The sequence below is a fragment of the Falco peregrinus genome, chromosome 6 (assembly GCF_023634155.1).
Source record: "Falco peregrinus isolate bFalPer1 chromosome 6, bFalPer1.pri, whole genome shotgun sequence".
In the NCBI taxonomy this organism is placed as follows: Eukaryota; Metazoa; Chordata; class Aves; order Falconiformes; family Falconidae; genus Falco; species Falco peregrinus.
The window spans coordinates 76,713,754-76,733,504 of NC_073726.1; the positions used below are offsets into that span (position 1 = coordinate 76,713,754).

The 19,751-nt window shown below is 41.0% G+C and overlaps 1 protein-coding gene across 4 annotated transcripts in view; it reads right to left on the reverse strand.

Annotated features, from left to right (window-relative positions):
• The window catches only part of ITPR2 (inositol 1,4,5-trisphosphate receptor type 2), a 268,298-nt gene that overhangs the window by 214,315 nt on the left and 34,232 nt on the right, over positions 1-19,751 (reverse strand). For all 4 annotated transcript variants that reach the window (XM_055809374.1, XM_055809373.1, XM_055809376.1 and 1 more), the window contains 7 exons: positions 11,995-12,110; positions 10,717-10,803; positions 9,865-10,023; positions 4,221-4,319; positions 3,623-3,706; positions 2,403-2,549; positions 1,087-1,182 (listed from right to left, as the gene is read on the reverse strand). In XM_055809374.1, coding sequence (XP_055665349.1) covers positions 1,087-1,182; positions 2,403-2,549; positions 3,623-3,706; positions 4,221-4,319; positions 9,865-10,023; positions 10,717-10,803; positions 11,995-12,110 — 788 coding nt within the window. The remainder of the gene's footprint in view (positions 1-1,086; positions 1,183-2,402; positions 2,550-3,622; positions 3,707-4,220; positions 4,320-9,864; positions 10,024-10,716; positions 10,804-11,994; positions 12,111-19,751) is intronic.

The window sequence follows — 19,751 nt, forward strand, 5'->3', positions numbered from 1 at the left end:
GCTTCTTGCAACCAGGGAAAAAACTGAAGACTGTCCCATTTCAGAAACTTGGTATTACCTGCTCTATTCCAGCTGCTTGTCAAGAGCACTGTTTTATTTTAAGGACAATTATGGGTCTTAAACAATATTAAAGCTGCTTTTTGGGGGAGTGGTAACACTATTTTGCCTTAACATGAAGTACCAGATAATAACCAGACAAGTTGGAAAATCTTCCTTCTCCTCTCAGACCTTTTGTTCCACCAAAAGGAGCAAAGACTACCTTAGACTTTTCTTTATTCAAATTTTAGTCAAAAGACAAGAGTGCAACAGCAGAGCACTGTAACCTGCTTATAATCACAATGCACTAGCAGAACACCAATGGTCACAACACCGATACACAAGTTTGTCCTTCCTCAAGTTTCTATGCAACACAGGGATGCCTTGGACCCCACTCTGGCTGGCAGAGATCAATAAATAAACTGAAATCAGCACCATAGAAACATTTTTTCAGGAAGTCTAGAGCCTGTGGGGGAAAAAAAAAGGAATGATAACTCCTCAATTAGAGCAGTTTAGAGTATCTGTTCTACTGCTTGCAAAGAGACTTCTCTGATCAAGCTCAATGATTACCTTGCACTCAATTGCACTCTAAAAGCTTTACTCTGTATATGGCTGCCTGAGCCAGAAAAGAAGAATATTTGACTGATCACCACCCTAATCCAAAAAACAAGGGCAAATTAGAGAGAGAAATAAATGAATTCAAGGATTTTCAGTGTAAATATGGTAGATATTTAACACTGGTGTTTGCCCTGGCTGCCATGACAACAGCAGATTCAAGATTAAACAACACAGTTGAAATTAAGGTTAGATGCTGTCTTGAACTCACCTACTAGCATTTAGTAGCTCAGAAAATTTTCCTTGCAAGCCCTGGCTATAGCAATACAGCATGACACAGCAATGCACATCCAGTTCTCCCCATTCAGACCTGGTGTGAGATCTTTTCAGAGACCTACATCGTGGACCTACGTACTATGGCAGTTCTGAATTAGCAGGACACGTATAGTTCTTGGTTAGGTAGCACACAATCACTTGTTTAATTCACATTCTTACCTCTGCAGCTAAGTAGTTTCCAGTTGCCAAATGCTTAAATCTAAACAAGCTATTCCACTGTCCTGCCCCACCCCGGCAAGGGTCATGATGGACAACCTAAAAGAAGAAGTACAGATTTTAATCATGGTCCTCAAGATCATACTTAAATCACTGACATTTCCTACAGGTTGTTGCAAATAAATATATGTAAACTACATAATTACGAAGTCTACCACAAACAGGAATTCTGTGCTCACACTAACAGATAACAACTAGTTACATTTATTTCTTGCCAGGTGCCACAAAATACTACTGCTATTACTTTCCATGTTCTCATTAATCTACTCCCTGCAAATATGATAAGCCAAATTTTGCTTTAAAGTGACATCATGTGAATCAGGTGCTCAAGAAAGTAAGTGTGGCTGCTCTACACTTACATAGGCACTACTTAAAAGCAAAACTCAAATCTCTCATATTGTTTCACCGCTTACATCAGCTCTATTTTCGACAACATCAGGGGCTTCTGATAAATTTTTGTTCAAGTGATAAAATATCCCAGGTTATTTCTTTTTTCCCCTTGACTGAGCTGTAGGTCATTTACTACCTTCAAACCTAGCAGTTCTGTCTCTGTTAAGGAGTAATCTCAAATATCCACAAGTGCAATATACTCTATTCTATACAGTCTTCACTCAGACAAAAATCAACCTTATGTCTGAGTGAGGAGCTCTGTTCTAAATGCAGTTTGATCAACATGTAAAAACTTTTGGGTGTAGGGTTTACATTACCAGAAGAGCAAGGGTTTGAGACATATCCATTTCCAGTGTTCCTCAGTTAAACAAAAATATATTTGCTAGCCATCTTTTCAAAATCATCCCCATTCAGCAACACCACCTTTATTCAGCCTAACTTTAAACAGATGTTGATGTGCCCTGTTGCAGAAGAATGGACTTGATCACATTTGTGAGATTTCTTGTCAGTGATGAATTTCAATATTCCATATTGCACATGGAGTCAAATATAAACACTCAGAACTCCAGATACATGAGTGTCATTCAGCCGGCTTTGATAAAATCGCACATTTACATCAAGTCTGGATTTGACTCTTCATCATTTTAGTGCAGGTAAATATAGTAAGAAAACATCCTCTCTCCACACACAGAGCAATAAAGCATCTCTTCAGTGTTCATCCTACACAAACCACTTCATAAAATAATAATAGTTATGGGGAGGTGTATGATGATATCAAGAGGCTATGAATGATTCATGTTGTGGTAAAGTATTTTTACTGAACCCTGGCCTTTGGGGCCTAAAATATTTATAAAAAGAAAAAATAATACCTCTATTTCCCACAGTGCTTTAGAACTTGTTGCAGAAGTGGCTGACTGACGTAATGTAGTACGAAGAAAAATATGTTGTTTCTTCTCATATTCGTCACAAGTCAGAAACTTCTCTTGCTCTGCATGAAACAGCCTAACAACATCTCCCTAAAGTAACATGAAAAAGAAACATTATTAAGTGGTGCAGCAAAGCTGCTAGACTCATCCTCTATATCTGTACTAGCTCCAGTGATGTCAACATAGCTGATGTGAAGAAAATATTTATTAGTTTCCTATTGTAGAAGCAGCTACCAAGTGCAGAGCACACAATCACGGCACTGAGTCTGGAAATCAAATGAGATAATTCAGTCCTGCAGGATACCCACGCACTTTTGTGAAAACTTGTTCCACAGCACTGCAATGAAGAGTGAGCAACAACTAACCTAAAGGTGATTTTTAATTCTAGCTAACATTACTAAATGGATTTTTTATTTCTAATCTCTCTTAGTATTTACGGAAAGTGAACAGATTTTTCTATCATATTAACTCACGTCTTCTAGTCTGCAACCAAAACCAATGCCCCCTCTCTGTTTTTTTCTGCTAACATCATTTTTGCTTCCTCCTGCCTCTCCCTGAAACATTATCCCTAAAATGAGTTACACATTTCCCTTTCAAATTCTTCCTCAAAAACTGTTGGTACCTTGATACCTGCTGAAAAATAGCCAGTTGATAATGACTTATTAAGGTACAAGTGAGGACAAATTTATTTCTTTAAAATGAAAATGTAAATGATCTCAGGGCATGATCTGGAGGCGTGAAGCTGTGCCATCCCTCAGCATTTAAAGCAACATTGTCTTATTACAGCTATTGTCATCTTTCATGCCCGACTCCCTTCTGCAAGCCTGTTAGACCTGCTTTTAGCACCTTGGCATAAGCTGAAGTGTCACTGCTATTCTGTACAGAGCCCTCATCATTCTGGGTTTGAACTTCATCTTTTCTCATGGACTCAGTTGCCTCTGGGAGTGAAAAGGGGCTGGAAGCTAGTACAATCCGAACAATTTCACTTAGTAAAACAAGAACACAAAGGAAAAATATTCTGGTTGTTGAAGGACAGCAGAGAGGGATTCTCAACAACTCCATAAAGTCCTCATTTCTTTTATTCACCATGTAATATTTCTCTACAGTCAAATATAGCATGATTTTTCAGATTCAAAAAAACAATTAAAGAGAATCATACTTACTCCTTTCAGTACATCATCTCGATAACTACTGAATTTCATGAACAAAGTTATTTTCCAGCTTGTGTTACAGTTGACAGCATTTACCTTTAGGGGGAAGAAAAACAAAACAAAACAACCCCACAATTACAGTCTTAAAGGGTGTTCTTTTCTTTTTGAGACATTCTATTCTTCTAAAAGACCGCACCACATCTAGGGTGGCAGTGGACATGGCTTAGCTACCAATTTTTACCGTTACTAACATGGGTCCTGAAGCTCTCAAGTGTTATTAATAATGATGTTGATGTTGGAGAAGATTCAGTGGGCAAAACACTACTCTGTCTGTTGACAGCCTACCAAAGATGACTGAAAGAGCTGCTGGGAGAGGACTTCCTCCTACATCACTGAGAGCTTCATATACTTAATCAAACCTCACAAAGCTTTTAGCGCCAAGCAGAACTGTGCCAAGAATAAGTATATTACATCTTGGTTTTTTGAGGCCAAGCTGGAACCAATGTTTAATATTGGCATGAGGCTGATGGTGGGTTCTGGTTACCAGTAAAGACCAACATATAATACATGTCAGATCAGCAGTTACCCCTCCTCCCTCCACTGAACTCACCTCTTTGCAGCCCGGGTTATCTAGAAGCTCAATATTGCTGGCATGTAGAGGCTGCCCTGCATTGACTGGCATGAGAACAACTTTATCTCCCACAACAACCTGGAAGTCAGAAATAAAATGCAATTTAGACCTATGTAATTATCCAAAAAAATGAAGTAATGTTACATTTTTAGAAAATGACTCAAACGCATGCTCTAGGAATGGCACTCCGTGAATACATCTGCAGACAATTCACACACCAGCTCTGTTCACCTGTGCCTCTGCAATTGCCCGGGTTCAAGATTTCACATTAACGAATCCTCACATTCTCAGTAAGCATGTCACCTGGTTCAGCAAAAACTCAAGATCATGAAATAGATACGAACCTACAAATTCCAAGAGCAGTGCAGTTAATCTAAAAGTTACATTAACTCCTCTTTATCCCATATATACTGCCAGCCAAAAGGCAGAGAAAGCTTAGAAAATAATCTGTAGTCAGAGAGCAAGACTCTTTTTCCCTCCCTTGCTGCCAGCCAACCTTCTCCCATCAACGTGTCTTTCATTACACAAAAGCCATAAAAATTTGCCTGTGACAAGATTTCTTTAGCTCAGTGACTCCCCAGCTCTGTGGGCCATCTTCTGGCAAATGTCATGACAGGCTCAGGAGTTCTGTAATTTAGACTGTATGACTGCAATGTGGAAAGGAACATAAATCACTGGGACTTCAGAGAGGCAAATATACTCCGTCCCCTCTGCTCTTACTCCCTAAATGGTGTTTGGAGCTCAGCACAGGCAGCAGGTACAGCAGCTGAGAGATCTTCTCTCAGAGGAATTCCTAGCTGACTCCCCACAAGCAGATTCCCATGCCCTTGCAATTCATTACCTATATAGATGGGGAAAAACAATATATGAAAATATCTTTGACCTAAAAAGTGCTTGAGACATGCATATGGAAAATTCAGTTCATACCAGGGCTGGGGGCAAGGATAATTAAAATAAAGTTTAAAATTGGCACACACACATATGAAGACAAGTGGCTACATGTGATTTTTGTTACACGAAATGCTGCACAAGCCATGCTTTCTTTTGGAACACAAATAAACAGAAATGCTTTCTGCATTGATTAGCACATTTTCTATGAAAAAGCAAAGCCCAATTCAGCCTCGCGTAACTTCAACGCAGGTGAATTTGGCCCACTTACTGCAGAGGTGAAAAAGAAGATTGTCGGTTCTTTAACAACACAGCTAAAATAAACATTAGATAAGACAGTGTCATCATGCTCAGACTACACATAGAAATCCTATTTGATCCATGTAGTGAGAAAAAGTTCACTCATGGAACCAAAATAATGACAAGATACCTTTAAGGTACATTACTTATGCAATACATTCCTGCATGCCATGCTTCACACAGACATTACTTACAGCCCATTTTAAGAAGTTATGACCAGACAACTCATTAATCAAAAACCATCAGGTTTGCATCCTGCAAAGTGGAATCAGGACTTCAAAATTACTGCAAGTACACCAGGACTGTAACAACTTAATTAGTAAGAAAGCACATCATTGAGCATCTTATTTTAAAAGGGAAAAAAAAAAAGGGGGGGGGGGGGGGCGGCGGAGCAGGGGGAAGGTACCTTTAAACGCAAGCCTGAGTATCATGGAGGTACAGGGAAAAGGAGATGTAAACAGCTACTCTGCTGTGGGCACACATCTGGGGAAGAACTGTTATATGGGGTCATGGTTCCTGTTTCAGTCTCCTACTCTGCTCCAGGTCCACTTCAGTAACCTGCCTGCCCTCCATGCTGGCCAGCTCTGTCAGCTGCCACAGAAGCAATGAGATATCCTGTGTTCTTTTCCGCTCTTCTTTTTCTTCCTGCTTCAGACCTCCATAGGTGGTTGGGAGGGAAGGGACAGAGGCAATTTCACTGCGCTTGTCTCCTATACAACCTCCACCAGTGGTACAGAAAATGAAAGCAAAGTGAAGAGGGAATCCTGTTCTCATATGCATGGCTGCCTTGGGCAAGCTGCAAGTCTGCTCTTCTAAGTTCCTCCCATCCCCTAACACAGTGGATTTTTGGCTCCGAATAATGCCCCAGCATACCCAAAACACTGGAGGCAGAGCACTCACATGCTCATGTGCCCATATGTCTGCCTGTAGAATTGTACTATATGGAGATTATAGAAGACACAGCAATGTATTCCAAAGGTTTTGCTCTGCAAAATTAAAATAGATATCAGCTCTTTCTCCTCTTCCTTAGCTACCCTTGGGCACAGCTGGCCACAGTATGCTGTAGACCAGCAGTGGGTAATAGTTTGACAGGTCTCTGGGACTTCTTCCTTAAATATAAACATGAATTTGCTGAAGTTGCTGCAAGAAAACACAGCTTTTGAGGATGTAATTCCTGATTTCTTTAATAAAACTCTTGCCCTTTCTGGTCAGATAAGAAACTTCCAAAAAATTACTAAATTCATAGCAAAGCCAATGAGAAATCAGCTTTTGAATTCAAGATAAACCTACAAGGTCCTTCAGTCTTGGATGCAGTGGAGTTCTTCCTGCACAAAGTAATTTCGAAATTCATGCAACCCTACTTGTCCATGCCTTGGTGGAGAGGGTACACTGAGATACATTGAGAGTGGGAAGAGCCACAGTCAAAGCTGACTGCATTCTGTCTTCTGGGTGAGGGATCAGTGCTGGCATCAGAGTGATTCTGTCGTTCATATAAACTCAGTAACCTCCCCTGACAGCTACATTTACACCATGATCAAGAAGTAGGAACAAATAATCTAGTAGAGGTATAGTATATCACAAAGACAGACAGTCACAAAAGGTTACATTAGCTGTGAAGATGCAGTAGCCACAACTTCAGTTTGGACTAGCTATCCAAGTAGGTTATCGGCCACACAGAAGGCTCTGCTGCTCCCTTGCCATTGCTTTTATGTTATAACCACATCTGCCAGCAGCACTGCTGATACTTCAAAGATCAGGATTAACAGAACTTTCCCAAGCAGTTGTCTGGGCATTCCCCAGGTCCAAGACCACCTTCCTCGGCATGCTGCAAGATCAAGCTTTCAAACCCCTAGAATGGCAGACAACTGAAAATGCAACCCACACAGCTAATCCTGCTATCAGTGCACGCTTTGCCTTTCTGTCAAACTGGAACCAGCACTAGCCTTAATCAGTCACATCTTCCATTAAAGCCGGTATATGATTAATAAAAGTCTGCATAAAATATCACACTTATGCCAATTACTGTAAATCTTCAGCCATATTTTTTCATTACTTTAATTGACTTGCATAACTAATCAGTTACTAATGAAGCTAAGACAACCCTCCTTTGCAGAAATAATTTTAAAAATATTTCACAAGGCTAAACAACTGTAATGACTTACCAGAAGAGTCACACACACTACCTTCTATGTCACAGCTTCCCCTAGACTTCTTTCCCTTTGGTATGTGTGTCGTATTTGCATCTACTTTGCCTCAGTTTTCTGACAGAGTAGCAGTCATCCAAGCAGTAGTGTTTTCTTAGGGAATTTCCTCATTATAGCACAGAAACTGATAATTTAAAAATAACCCAAAGTTTCCAAACAGAATAAGGGCCTGATATACCAAGCTATCTCCATGCACTGAGAGGTCAGAATAAAAAAAGTACTATAAAAAACAAAGTCCTTTAAAAGCTAAGCTAGTGAGTGGATAAAGCGGCCCTAGCTTAAATAGTATCAGGTGCTTTGTAGATGAGTCCCCCAGAAACCAGCCTTATAATGGGCACATGTGTGGGAGTAACTGAGAGGGAAGGAGTAGGTGCAAGGTTGGAGCTTCTCTCCATCTGTGAGAGGCAAATGAAGGATTTCCCCCATTGCTTACTACCCCTGTCCCCCTTACAACAGCTGCCTAGTTTCTGTAACTGTTGAAAGTGTGGAAATGTGCCACAGCAATTAGGAGAAAACTACTGAAGGACTGATGTTCGGCACTGTAAATCTGCAAAGAAGATTATCAGATCTGTTTAGGGCTGGTAGAAAGGAGGAAAAAAACTGGGTCTCAAGACTTTCTCTCTGTAAAATATAATGGTGAGCTCCCAGCTCTGAAAGGCAACACCTGGTGCCAGAAAATGAGCAGCAGGCAGGTTCCAAAGGAGGCTATTAAGTTAGGAGCAAACCTGACAGTTTCCCACATGGCCCTTGTAGCTCAGAGCCTGTCAAACACAGCCCCACAGGGAACAAACTAGGAGGGTGGTCTGTGGAGTAGGATACTACAGCAATCACTGTGATGATCTGAAAACTTTTTAGAACAGCAAAACCATTTCCAAACTCTTATGTGCCCAAAACAGTGTAAAATTGAATCAAAACCTCTGTAGTACTGAGGATGACTTTCATGAGGCTTAAGATCTTTCTGCAGCTCTCAGCTGTAAGCGCACAGGATGGCTTTGCAGATCACAGTCTGGGAACTCCCAGGTCCTCAGTCTGAAGAGCATAACGTGTACTTATTTTCCAGGCATTAGGGCATGAGAAAAGAAGATGCTGACCTGATGTTATTGTAAGAAATTAAGCCAGAAGCTTAAAGCTGTAAGTCACTCTTTTTTTTCTTTATAAAGAGGGAAAAGAATACCAGGTTAATGTCTGATCCACAACACTTCTTTTTTCCCAGCTGTAAAGCCATGCAGAGGTGCCCCAGAGGGCTACTCATGTTTGCTGCTTTTCTCTGCAACAGGCTTGGGGAAAAGGGTAACTTTTTACATACCCTTCTGATCACTGCGTGGAACAGGGAAAGACTATGACTTTAGGGACTTCTGACCAGGAGCTGGGAATGCAGTCCTTCCCGTCCCCACAACAGATTGCCAAAAGGAGCTGCAAGCAACCACACTCACCCTGGATAGCATCCCAAGAGCTGGGTAACCACAAAGTTAATGAGAGAAAATACACAAGAAAACAGGCATTCCTGTCTGTAATCCTGAGAGGGCTCTTTCCCTGATTACTGCAGAGCCAAACATTCCCAGCTAGGTCTACAATACAAGTTCACTTTGTGGCCTTCCCAGAGGCCAGTCTGAATTCTCCACAGCAGGCACTTACCCAAGCCATAGCTAATTCAATGAAGAACGAAGTTTTGATCTCATGGTGCAACTCTCCGATCTGCAGCAAAAAGCTCTCCTACATATTTTCCTTTTACCAATACACACAAGACTCTTACTGAAACCTTCCCAGAAAAGACCCACTGGACTATCCAACCCAATTCCAATCACAGATGCCACTCATGCTAAGGGGGATACAGATTTAAAGAAACCTGATGTATTTCCTACAGACATTCTCTGCCGACCTCTTGAAAAAAATGTTGCCCAGAATATTAAAAAAAACCCCAACTTTAACAACATAATTTTTTACTCTTGTGTAAACTGTAACTTATTGTCAGTTCTGTAAATCTGCACACAACAGGTGGATTTAGCAAAAATGCCCCAACACAGGTCAGCAGAGGCTCAGATGAATGTAGCATCATTTCAGATTTCAGACTGTATAATTTGGTAATACTTTCTAGTTACACATAAAATCTAATAGTCCCAAGCATTGTTTAAAATACATTTTTTTTGAACTTAATCCATTATGATTTATGCCAGTAGCAAATAAATCACTGTCTGTCTTCTCCCTCTTACACATTCAGTATTTCCACTTACATTGTCACCTTCACTCCTCAGTTTCCAGAATGGCTGGATATAAAACCAGGATCCCTCGTTCCCGGCAGCATCCAGAGATACCCGCATAGCATTCTTCTCTAGCAGAGCTGGCAGTCTCTTATTGACTGTGAGGTACTTGTTACTTTTTATGTGCAATAGCTATGAAAAAATAGTAATTTAAAAAAATCAGTACAGCTGTTGCTTTTTCTCCCTTCAATCAAAAGAGGAGGCACAGGCTTTCACACTGTAGTGATTTTTCATAACATACATACAGACAAAATAAAACTAGAAGAGAGTTATCAGAATATATTGCAGTTTAGTAAAACAGATGCTACATCTCACATTGACAGAAATGTGTCAGCACTCAATTTTACAGCATATACTACACAAGTAGGGCAAGGGTCCATTAATAGAGTTACCTTCAGGAATTTCATCCATTACAAGAAAGTTGTACTGCACTTAAGAAAATAACTTCTGTCTCATTTATATGTCACGATGTACAAATTACTTCAGTGATTTAAAAGGAGCTGCACAGAACTTGTATAATATGATTTTGAAATAAATCTTGAAAATCAAAGATACATATTTACATTCAGATTCTAGCTGCAGCAGCAGAAATTACACATAAAATTTATATTATGACATATTATTTAAATATGAATATGCAGCACTTCTGGTAGGCTTTAAAACAGACAGAAAAACACAATATTGTAAACTTCACCACGTTATGTTTACCTGACCCTTGACAATCCAGACTGCTGTGGTTAGTTTCATTTTCACTGTAACCTTGAAATGAAACAACTGTTTCCTTCTGGGTTCTGAGAAAAGGCAGATGGATTTCAATAGGTTTACCTGTATGACATTGCTGTATTTTACAATTTCGCCCAACAGCTTTCTGTTCTCGCTTTCATTCTGCTTTTGTTCCAGTTCTGCTGCATGCTGCAAGAGAATGATTATTTCTTTAAACTCTACAATATCAGTACCTGTACTCAGCTACTGGAACAGATAGTGTAAAAATGAAATGAAATCACATTTAAAATGCTTCCTCCAACCTGCAAGCATCACTGCACTGAAAATACTAGCACCTGAATCCTGTTGCAGCATGATTTTCTGAACTATAATCACCCAGACCCTGTGTAATGATTCCCATTTTTCATTACCTAGAATAGAAACTCAGTCACAATTTATGGATCACACCCGAGATGCATACTATTTTAAAAATTTTCAAGCAAGAAAAGTAATTCCAGGTGCTTTATTTCATCCTGAAAGAGGAAAAAGAATGGCCTATGATTAGCCTCTCCCTGTCACCATTCCTTTTACTTGTTGCGTTTTTAATTGCGTATACATACATTTACTTGATATACAACAAAACAAAGCTAGTAGGTCACACATTGCAAAATCAAGGCTAAGCACAATAGTCTGGGTCAAACACAACCACAGAACAGTATCTCAGCTCCTAGCTCTAATTGCTGTATAGCTAGCTCTAGCCACACACCATGTGCCCTCCTTGCTGTTTTTAACTGGAACCACCGACAGCCTCTCTCCACTGCACATGAAACTATCAACCCGGTTTGATATGACCTTGTTTTCATTTAGTTTTATGCACTAAATTATAACATCAGGCCAGCTCTTTTTCAGAGGCAGAGGAGTTGCTCCATCCACACTGTATTAATGCAAAACAAAATCTGCCCAATGGCTCAAGGAAGAATCACCTAGACTGAAAGCAAAGATAACGGCAATTCTGAGGAATTTCCAGACTAAAGCACTGAAAACATCTCTTTGTCCACTCCTTTACCTGACTCCTGGAAAGGACATCTGCAAAAAATAGCATGATTTAAACCAGGTCTCACTCCTGATTTTAACAACTCCATTTTAATTTTATAAAACTTCTGAAAGCAATATTTTGCTTAAAGCAAAGGCAAAACCCCCAGCCCAAAGTAAGACAAAAATGAGCGCAGGGGCAATAAATGCCCATCAGGAGGTAGGAAAGTAAGGAAAATATAAAGTTGCTACACTGGCATAGTAATATTCATGACGGTGATTCCCAAGGCATTTATTATTCTTTCTCATTCTATTGTAGTTCTACAGTCTGCAGATTGAGATAAGATTACAAGTATAGATGTCCCTTACTTGAAGTTTCTTCAGCAGTGCTGCTTCTGTATGGTTTCCTTGTTTAGCTTGCTTGGCTTTCCAGTACTGCTTCTGGGCTGAGTATCGGTTCATAGGACACACCTTGAAAAGGCAGTCTGTGGAAGATTGAAAGAAACATTCATAAATAATGTTGAAAGACATTTCCTTCATTTGTAAGTATGCTTTGGTTGGTTTTCTTCTTCCAGAAATGCCTAACTACTGGTGTTTAAACATAGTCACCAAAGAGCTTAATGACAACGATACCATAAACAGGGTGGCAGAACATCCGAGTTGAACCAAAAGCCTTCAATCCCCACATGTGCCCACTCCATGCAGTCTCCCTGTAAAAGTCCCAGGCTGTGAGCCTGCCATATGCAAAACTGCCTGCTGCCTTATTAGCACTCCTTGCTGCAGCACATTACGGATGCACTGTTTGAAGGCATGGAAACCTTGAAAAAACAGTCCTGCTTTCTGTACGCCATACACCCGGCTGCCCCGGTGCCTCTGGCACTGCTGAAACAACTGCATGGGCATGCAGCTGCAAGCCACCAAGGAGATTAACATGGTGTTCAGGTCTGTAAGCACTTTTGCCAAGATTAAAAAAAAAGTAACAGTGAAAACAACAAAGTGACACAAACTGAACATCACCACCACCCAACAGACCAGATGAAAAATGGCTAAGGAGGAAGGGAAGGCTGCTCACAGGAACTGCCCGAGCAGGGTGGCTGAGCAGACAACACAGCAGGGGGTACTCCCTGAGGAGACTGCAGCCAGCAGGGGAGCCACGGAGTGACAAACAAGAAGCAGTGAATGAAAGAGAGTTGCAACACACCCACCCTCATCTCCTCCCCATTGCATCCCCATGGGGACCACATGCAGCATGCAGTGAGGGGGCTGGGTACCGGGAAGGGGGAGAGATGTGTCTGGAGGGAAGCCAAGGGATGCTTCCTTCCCTAAGCGCTTATTCAATTGTTAATCTTCACTTCCCAACCCCAGAATCAGTAACTGAAAACTAATGTTATCTGGCAATAAACTAAATTTTGTGAAATTCCCTGACTCAAGACCTTTTGGGATTTTGGGGGCCAGTGACAGTTCTATAGATGGGAAATAGAGGCTCACAATCCATCCAAACCGAACTAACTTACAGTGATAAATGATACCTAGTCTTGCATGGTCCCACTCATCACTTGCTGTAAAAGCTAGGCTTGAAAGACCTTTTACTTAGCAAATGTTAGTATCTGTCCCTTCAGACCCCACAACTGGCCAGAGGAAAGGACAGGGAAGTATTAATTAGCAATCAGAGTTTTGCTGAGACTAGTGAGAACATACAGGACTGCGTATGTATTACAGCGTGAAACTCTTCCCCAGCATGAGTTGCAATTTATAGATATCAAAGGAAGGTCTGTCCCAAACTATGAGCTCTCCATGTTTAACTGTCACAGACAGCCAAGCACTGTCTGAGGACTAATCCACCCCCAGAGGAGAACAACCTCTGAAGAATTTCCTCCCTGCTCCATGTCAGGGTCTCAGGAAGGCAGAGATGGGAGGGAAGCAACTAGTCATACCTGACTGCCAGCCACCCAACTGCAGCACAAGCTCAAGCCATGTAATAGCTGCAATGTATCCTACTTAGAAGAGGTTTCACCCTAGGGCTGGATTAAGAACAGAAAGAGTTCCTCTTCTGATCCCACAAGCACATCTTGCAGGCACTGACACCCCAGTTTGGTCAATCAGCAACATCACTTCTCTAATCATCAGGCAACTTTCCCACAAAAAAAGAGACTCTGCAACACCACTGAAAAGCCACATTGCACTGTGTATGGCACAGACAGTGCTCCTCACAAAAATACAGAAAAGAAAGAGGAAAAGAGGAGAACAAACACTCTAGCTCCATGTGAGCAACATGAAGTGCTTATTTACCATCGCACTCCACACAATTAAAGGCATACACATCACACAGCACAGAATAATTTGAGAACAGTCCTCTCTGCCCTCAGCTCTCCTGCTGCCTTCTCTGAAGAGTCTCTTTCCAACAGCACTGTATAGTCACCCTCATCTCTGTTATCAAAGGTGCTGTACTATGAAATAGCAATCACAATATCAACACTAAGTACATGTCCCACTTAATGGATCAATGTGTAGGTGACCCTGCTGAATTTACCAACTTTGAGTGCCACTTTTAAATACAGTGTAATCTTGTCATTCACCCATTGCTGTCACAAAAATGTCAGCAGGGGAAGCTATAGGGAACTATCCTTACGTCGTGGTCTGTTTTTAACCACTAAGTCAGGTCAGCAGCAGACAGTTTCTGTTTTACAGTGCTCTTCTACTCGCTGTCTAATTCCCATAGCAAGTTTAACACCTGCTGTTACTAACTACCCAAGACTTGTTCCAGCTCTCCAACCCGCAACAGCAGGTATGGGAAGTCCCACCTATCACACATGTGATGAGAAATATTTCCTAACTGTTCCACCCCTATGAGTGAAAATTCAAGTGTCAAACTCTCAACCTCTCTGCAGAAGATGCTACATATCAAGGCAGATAGTATTCTCACTTTCAACACTGTCAGTCCAATGGAATTACTCTTTCATACAGGGAGGACGAGGAGATTTAGCTCCTTTGAGATATATCCTCCAATATATGCCCACCTCTTCCAGTCTGTGAGGAGTTACTGAAATTCACGTTATCTCTTGTAACACAACAGGAAAGGGAAGGGATAGTGTGAAAACTGGCTTTCCCTACCCTAAGTAAAAATGAACTTTCATTACCTGAAGTAAAACAGGCAGCATTCTCAACTACAATCAGGCCCAGCTAAGCAGAGCTATCTGATGTTAGTGCTGCCAAAACCACTAGCATAAGACTGTGCCACTCACTCCTCCCACCACCTGCATCCCCCGAGCTAGCAGTTTGTGACAGTGCTGGCTCTCAAGCCACAAGCTAAGCTGCAATGGTTTTAGTTCCCCAAATTCGGCCACACATATATTGGCCATCATTATACCAAGTTTTATTTGCATTGCCTCTTCCCTTCATGGCAATTGATCTTCCTCTACTGTTCACAGCAGCAGAGGTTATTCATACAACACCACCGGTGGCAGAACTTTCCTTGGCACTGACCCGAAGTCCTCACTGATTTGCTCCCTAATCACAGCCCTGAGTTGCTGCTCCTACAAGAAAGTGTTGCAAATCTTTGTCAAAGCAAACCCAGCCACCTTGTAAAGGTGTTTACTTGCATTTGAAAGGGGAACATTTACAATGAGAACTACATCACACAACATTAGAGTACACAACTCCCACGTAACTTTTACAATATCCTGGACACAGAGAAGGAAAAAAAGTCCAAAACAAACCACAATTACAAAACACCTGTGTACTGTTAAATTGTACTGTATGTTGTAGGAGATTTTACTTTGAGTATCAGGATTTCAGCTCATAAGACATAAGTCTGTTATTATTTTCTGTAACTATAATTAACATGCCTTCTCAAAAGGCTTCATGAAACATTTCTCTGAAGTAACATCTTTTTTTATAGGACCAGTCTTCATTTCTCAGTTACTCCCCACACATCCTGCTACTTGAGTAAACACACCGCTTCCCATCCTCATGCAAAGTCTCAATGCACTGTGCCAGCACACTGCACAGAAATGCAAGATGTACACGGATGTGCAGTCACTACTGAGCAGGTCTGTCTTCCAAAGGTGGGTGAATTTTTCCTAATGGTAGTTCTCAAAGAAAAGGAAATGTAGAGCAGGTGCTAGGTAACCTCAGCCACCACGCAACTCTGTCTGTAGCCGTGCTGCATAACACAGTTCTGACTTGCAGTCTAGTGCTTTAGAAGTTGAACTACCAAAACCTTTTAAAATCAGTATTATTTCAACTGCATTTTCCTCAATTTATAGACTAAAACAAATATGTATTCTTTGTTTCCAGACAAGCTTTTTTTTTAAGATTCCAGATACATTAAAAATAGGTCTTCTCATGGGCTGCGTGGGGTTTTTGCACTTACTTTTATTAAAGCAGCAATAAGATACTACACAAATTCAAGCTTTGTGGTCCTAAACATCAGGAGGGGGGAAGCAGAGCCTGCCTCAGGGAAGCTATGGTTTAAATAAAGAGGGAAAAAAAGAGAAACCGAGGCATAAATTTATAATGCAACTTTACAGCACACACAGTAGATAAAAAGCTCAGCCCTCCTGGAGGTCAGTCTAGCAACCTGCTCATGAGACAGACTGTCTCTTCTAACTTCTCTAGACATTCTCTGACAGTCATAGTTCCTAAATCATTACTATAGAGTTTTACATAAATGCTTCTCTTCCTGAGAACACTAATTAAGTAGGCACTATCAAAGGTAAACAAATAGCTTTAAAGCAAATAGCTTTAAAGTATCAGCCAGTTTCACTTACTAAACTGCCATGCATTCAACTTCTGCAGTTTCATCAGTCTTCTCATAGCCCCAAAATCTTCCAGGCAAAATTCCAATTACTTATGCACAAAGTGAGGATGGAGAAAGTAAGAAATACTGCCACCCCAGCTCATATACATTTTTAAAGCAATGAAGATCACCCCAAGTTTTCTTTACAAAATGGAAACAAAGGGAAGCTCTCCCTGGTCACACTCCAGGTTTAAATTCCTACAATACACCTTGGCTCATTAGAGAGTAAGAAAATATGAAAATTATCAGTACTGAGACACATATCAACTGCTTATTGGGGGGGGGGGTGTGTGACATTTCTTAATCAGAACAATCAAAACATTAAAAGCAGCAACTCCCAGAGTGCAAGCAAAATCCACAGAGGATGGACTCAGCACCGAACTGACCATCTGCCTGAGCCTACAAATGTGCACAAAACGCCAGTCTTCAAAAGGCGATAGTGGGTGCGACAACCACCCACAGCACATCCTCTGAGCAAAAAGCAACTACACTCAGGAAGTGTGAAAAGGAAAATAACCCGTATTATGCCTTGTACATGTTTCTTGCAAATGGATAAAGATAGCTTAGAACAGTATTTGTCCAATGCTTTCTCTCCCCTCCCTGCTCTCCCCACCCCACACCCTCCCCCTTTATTTTTAAGTGTTAGAAATTCAACTCTTGCCCGTCATGGAAGACTTCTATGATTTGCAGAACTAGAGAAATTATCACATGGCTTTAATTAAACCAGCAGGCTGACAAATGAGTAAGTGGAAGTGTTAGAGCTATTAAATCACAGTGTATACAAATCCATGTGTTTCAAAAAAAAATACAGAAAGGTGAAAAAGAGCTGAATTGAGAATGGAAAGGGAGGAATGCAAGGGAGCAAGGAGGGGGGCAATGAAGAGTCCTAAGGAGGACAACAGAGAAAGCCATCAGGAGTCTGAGAAGAAAATGAAAGCAATTATGGAACTGAAAGAAACAAGATGAAAACACAAAGATAAACCAAAACAATGCAGGAGAAGGCAAGTAAAAAGCAAAGTGGCAGATGGCAGAGGAAAGGGTAGGAAGAGGAAAGGAGAGAATGCAGAGGAACGTAATGGAAGGGAGAGAAGAAAGAACAATGTCAGAAAAAGCTTAGAACAGACTAAAAATTCAGAGAAAGAAGGATACTTAGAACCTCAAACCACTTTCACTGCAGATCCTTCAACAAAAGGGATTATAAAATGTAGGGAAGTTTAAATCAGTTTAAGAACTGGTCATTTTATATCTCAAATAGAAAAGAGACTTGGGATCCTTTTTCAGAGTTGCTAAATTTGACCAACAGGTCTTATCTGTGCTATTTTACACCTTGGAAGCTGAAAGTGTTTCCCACTGGAGATAACAGTATCAAGCTGAGGTGAGTTTAAGGTCACAGTCTCAGAAAGCTTGCAGTGCTGTTGCTCATGATGTGACTTTTCTTCAGAGGTACAGGAATTCTGGCACATACTCTTCTTCCTAATCTCTGTGAACCTAGCACTGCAGCAGCGTAAGCAGTTCCATCACGACACTAGAGCGCTTTAGCTGTCACTAGCTTCAGTTAGAATTAGGACAAGAAGCACCTGGCTTGATAGTCCCTTAAATTCAACTGCAAAATAGTAAACATCTTTTTCTTTTATTTTTTTCCTTTCCCAACAGACTTCAGGAAACACATGTGGGACCAAATTCTGCCCTCCTTTGCACTGATGCAAATCTGGGTATGCACACTGACGAACACAGAGCTACTCCAGGTTCATTCAAGTGTGACTGAAGGGGAAATGTAGACCACAGCTTCTTTGTATGGACACAAATGAAAAGCAACCACAGCTTTCCTTAGCTTAACAGTACTCCGTTTTGTAGGATGTTCTGAAACAACGAGAATAGCTACCACCCACTCAAAAACCCAGAAAGCAAACACGTAACAAAACCGAAACTGCTATTTTGAGACACCAGTATACATAGGCTTTCAGTTCAGGCCAACAGCTCAGCACCTAAATTTGATCTCTGAGTGAACTTCGTAGGAGGGATACAAGTCCTTAGAAAACACAATCCTTTCTCCCCCACCCCGTTAGGGATAGTTTATAAAATATTATCAAAAAAGAGCAAACATAGTCCTCTGATGTTAATTTTCAGAGTCAGTCCTTGGAATCCAAACATCTTGTTAGAAACATGCCTTTCTCATAGTTCTCTGACTCTTAGGTCATGCTCTAACCTCAAATCAAGGCCAGTTCAGCTATCAGTGATAAAAACATTGTAAACCATACAGACAGCAGTTCCTATTACTAAAGAGGCCCTACTCTTCCTGCTGTTAGATGCTATTTTTAGTTGTTTATGTCTAATCATTCAATTAATCATTCATGTCTAAGTCGTCTTCTTATGTCAAGAACCTACTTAAAGCAGGTTTTCTTTGTTTTATGAACATTGCTGTTTTAATTGAATATTATTTCCCACAAGACTCGGGGGGGGGGAGGGGGGGGAAGGGTGGAATATGGGTTTTGCTTATGTTTCTTGGTTACAAGAACAACATTTAGCAACTCTTTTGCCTCAGTGCTCTTGAGCAGAGGTAAGACATTTAACAACACATGGAAGAGATGTGCTTTTGGTTGCTGTCTTAATACAGACACCTGTGTGGTACCAGGCACTAAATCCCAATTAGACAGCAAATTTCTGCTGTGTTCTCAGCAAAACCCCTGCTACTCCCACACTTCAAAATTTGACTTGTAAGATGAAGGAGAAAACAACGAAACAATGGCTTTGATCTTTGCTGTAGCCATCCTCCTGAACGCCACTTGATTACACATATGTGAAGCAGCATGCAAATGCTACTAGATGTGGCCCCTAAGAATATATCCGTGATGTTATAAGCATGGTAGGTTGCATCAATTAAGGTGACAAAACTCACTTTTTCACTAATTTAGCTTCTCCAACAGATGTTGCAGTTCACCCACATCTGCATGCTACCACAATGCTAGCAATAGCTACACAAGCCACTTCAAAATTAAGTCAGATATGGGCGCACCCTAAACCAGAAAGAGGTAACAAGTGACAGGAGGAGAGGCTGCTGGAGTCAAAGGGAGCTAAGAGGCAGCAGTGAGGAGGAGAAGGAAAGTAACTAGTAACAAATTTTGGGGCAGGAAGGGAAAGGAAGAAGAGGTGATCCCCAAGAAGCGGAGGATCTGAGTTAAAGGTTAGATGCTGTGGTGAAGAGGGAAGAGAGGCAGTAAGAAATAAAGGGATGTGTTATGCAAGCAACAGAGGTTGTGATAGGGAACATAGCCAAAACTGTCTACAACTAATAGAAAACATTCCCCTGCAGAAGCTAGGATGTAATGCA